The sequence below is a fragment of the Entamoeba nuttalli genome (assembly GCF_000257125.1).
Source record: "Entamoeba nuttalli P19 unplaced genomic scaffold asmbl_4847, whole genome shotgun sequence".
NCBI lineage: Eukaryota > Evosea > Mastigamoebida > Endamoebidae > Entamoeba > Entamoeba nuttalli.
In genome coordinates, this window is record NW_008577087.1 from 1 (window position 1) to 2,078 (window position 2,078).

Here is a 2,078-nt window from a genome sequence, read left to right on the forward strand (position 1 = left end):
AAAAATTTTTAATATTTTTAAGAACTTAAAAGAAAGAAAATTAAGATCAAAGAAAATGGAAAGTAACACACAACCACTTATTCCACAACAAAACCATAAAAAGTATCATACTTATTCATTTATAACATGTTTTGCTGTTGTTGTTAATTACATTGTTGGTACAGGAGTATTTGGATTACCTTCAGCATTTTATTCAGCTGGAGTGCCATTATCAACAATCACAATTCTTATATTTTGCATATTATCATGTGTCACTGCTATTTATGTAATTGAAACATTATCAAGATCACATGGATATGCTATGGCAGTTGAATCAGGAGAATATAAATGTGAAATGGGATATGAAGTATATGATTATTCAACTATGGCACAGATGTGGGGAGGAAAACCAGTTAAATGGGCAACTACTATTACATTAATGTGTAGTGCATATGGATCATTATGGGCATATGTTGCTACATGTGTTTCTACACTATCAACATTATTTTGGTTGATTTATTCTAATGAGCCAATGAAGTGTGATGTATCTAATAGATGGCATTTTGATTGGAAATGTAACGTAACATATTTTACATCAATAGCTGTATATGGACTTGTTGTTATTCCACTTACATTTATTGACCTTACAGAACAATCATTACTTCAATTAGTATTAACTGTTTATAGATTTGTATCATTTCTCATCATGTTCATTACATGTGCTGTACAATTAGGAAAAAATGGACCAATAGAATTAAAAGTAAATACATATGAAGATGTTAGTTTTCTTAAAGAATTTAGGTGGGTTGGTTTTGGTTCAATGTTTACACATGTTGCATTTGCATTAGCATGTCAACAAAATTTACCTGATGCACTTGCACCATTAAATAAAAAGAAATTTTCACATATTGCCACATTAGGGTCAATTATATTATGTTGTTTTATTTATATTGGGATTGCATTAGTTACGTCATGGTGTTTTACAACATCAACACCATCACCAGTAACATTGGCATGGGCAGATTATAATGGATATGAAGGTGGATGGGGAGTAGGAAAAGCTAAATGGTGGGCAATAATTATCAAATATATGATTTTATTATTCCCCATTGTTAACCTTACAAATGAATTTCCATTAGTAGCAACAACATTATCAACTAACATGAGAACATTATTTAGAAATAAAAATAGTAAAAGAACAAAATTTATTACTAAGGCATTAGCTGCATTCCCACCATTCATTTTAACATGTGCAGTTGGTAGTTTAAGAGTAATATTTGATGTTACTGGATCATTTTCATTTGTGTTATGTTTCTCTTTACCATGTATTTTCCATTATTTATCAAGAAGAAAAGTTATTGCTAAATTCAATAAAACTAAAACACCATTTAGTGGACCATGGTCAAGAATTGAAGTTACAGGGGGTGTATTTATTATATCATTATTGCTCTTTATCACTGCAGTAGTATTTATAATAAAAGAATTGGTCACGAATTTTACTGTTGCCTAAATACATGTTTTAATTGCACTTTATTCGTTTTGTGTTGTTTTATGTTCTCCTTGAAAAAGTACTGAATTTTACTTCTCTTTTTTTAACTGAGGTGGTAATTAAAAAGTAAATTAAATATCGCAAACAAGTGCTCCTCCATCATGTGCATTGCAAAATTCTTGATATAATTCTTTAAACTTTTCATCAGTACAATCAGTATCACTTATTGAATATTTCCAGTCTCTTAAACATGATCGTTTACCAATAGCTGTTGGATTTTTATTCATACACTCTAAATAATCATCAGAATATTTTCTAAGTGCCCAACTAGCACAAGAGGCATTAACTATAACAATACACAAAACAAGTACAATCAATGTTTGAACCAATTTCATTTATGGATCTGTTATTATGCTTTACTAGTTCTAAAATTCTTTTTCCATCTTATTTGAATTTTACTTGTTATATATAACGAATCATACTTGTATATCAAATAGATTTGTTTTTGTTTCAGTTTTATCTTACTCTTTTCTTCAGCCAGTTTCATAACAATCTGCAACTGAAATCTCTCTTTATTCATGAACAAATACGATATTTAAAAGATTTACAC

The 2,078-nt window shown here is 29.2% G+C and overlaps 1 protein-coding gene across 1 annotated transcript; it reads left to right on the forward strand.

The window, feature by feature from the left end:
• Positions 1-55: 55 nt before the first annotated feature.
• ENU1_114310 (amino acid transporter, putative) lies at positions 56-1,489 on the forward strand (the record flags this gene model as incomplete). Its single annotated transcript, XM_008859641.1, has 1 exon — positions 56-1,489. The coding sequence occupies one exon, from the start codon at positions 56-58 to the stop codon at positions 1,487-1,489; it is 1,434 nt and encodes a 477-aa protein (XP_008857863.1).
• Between the last annotated feature and the right edge of the window lie 589 nt (positions 1,490-2,078).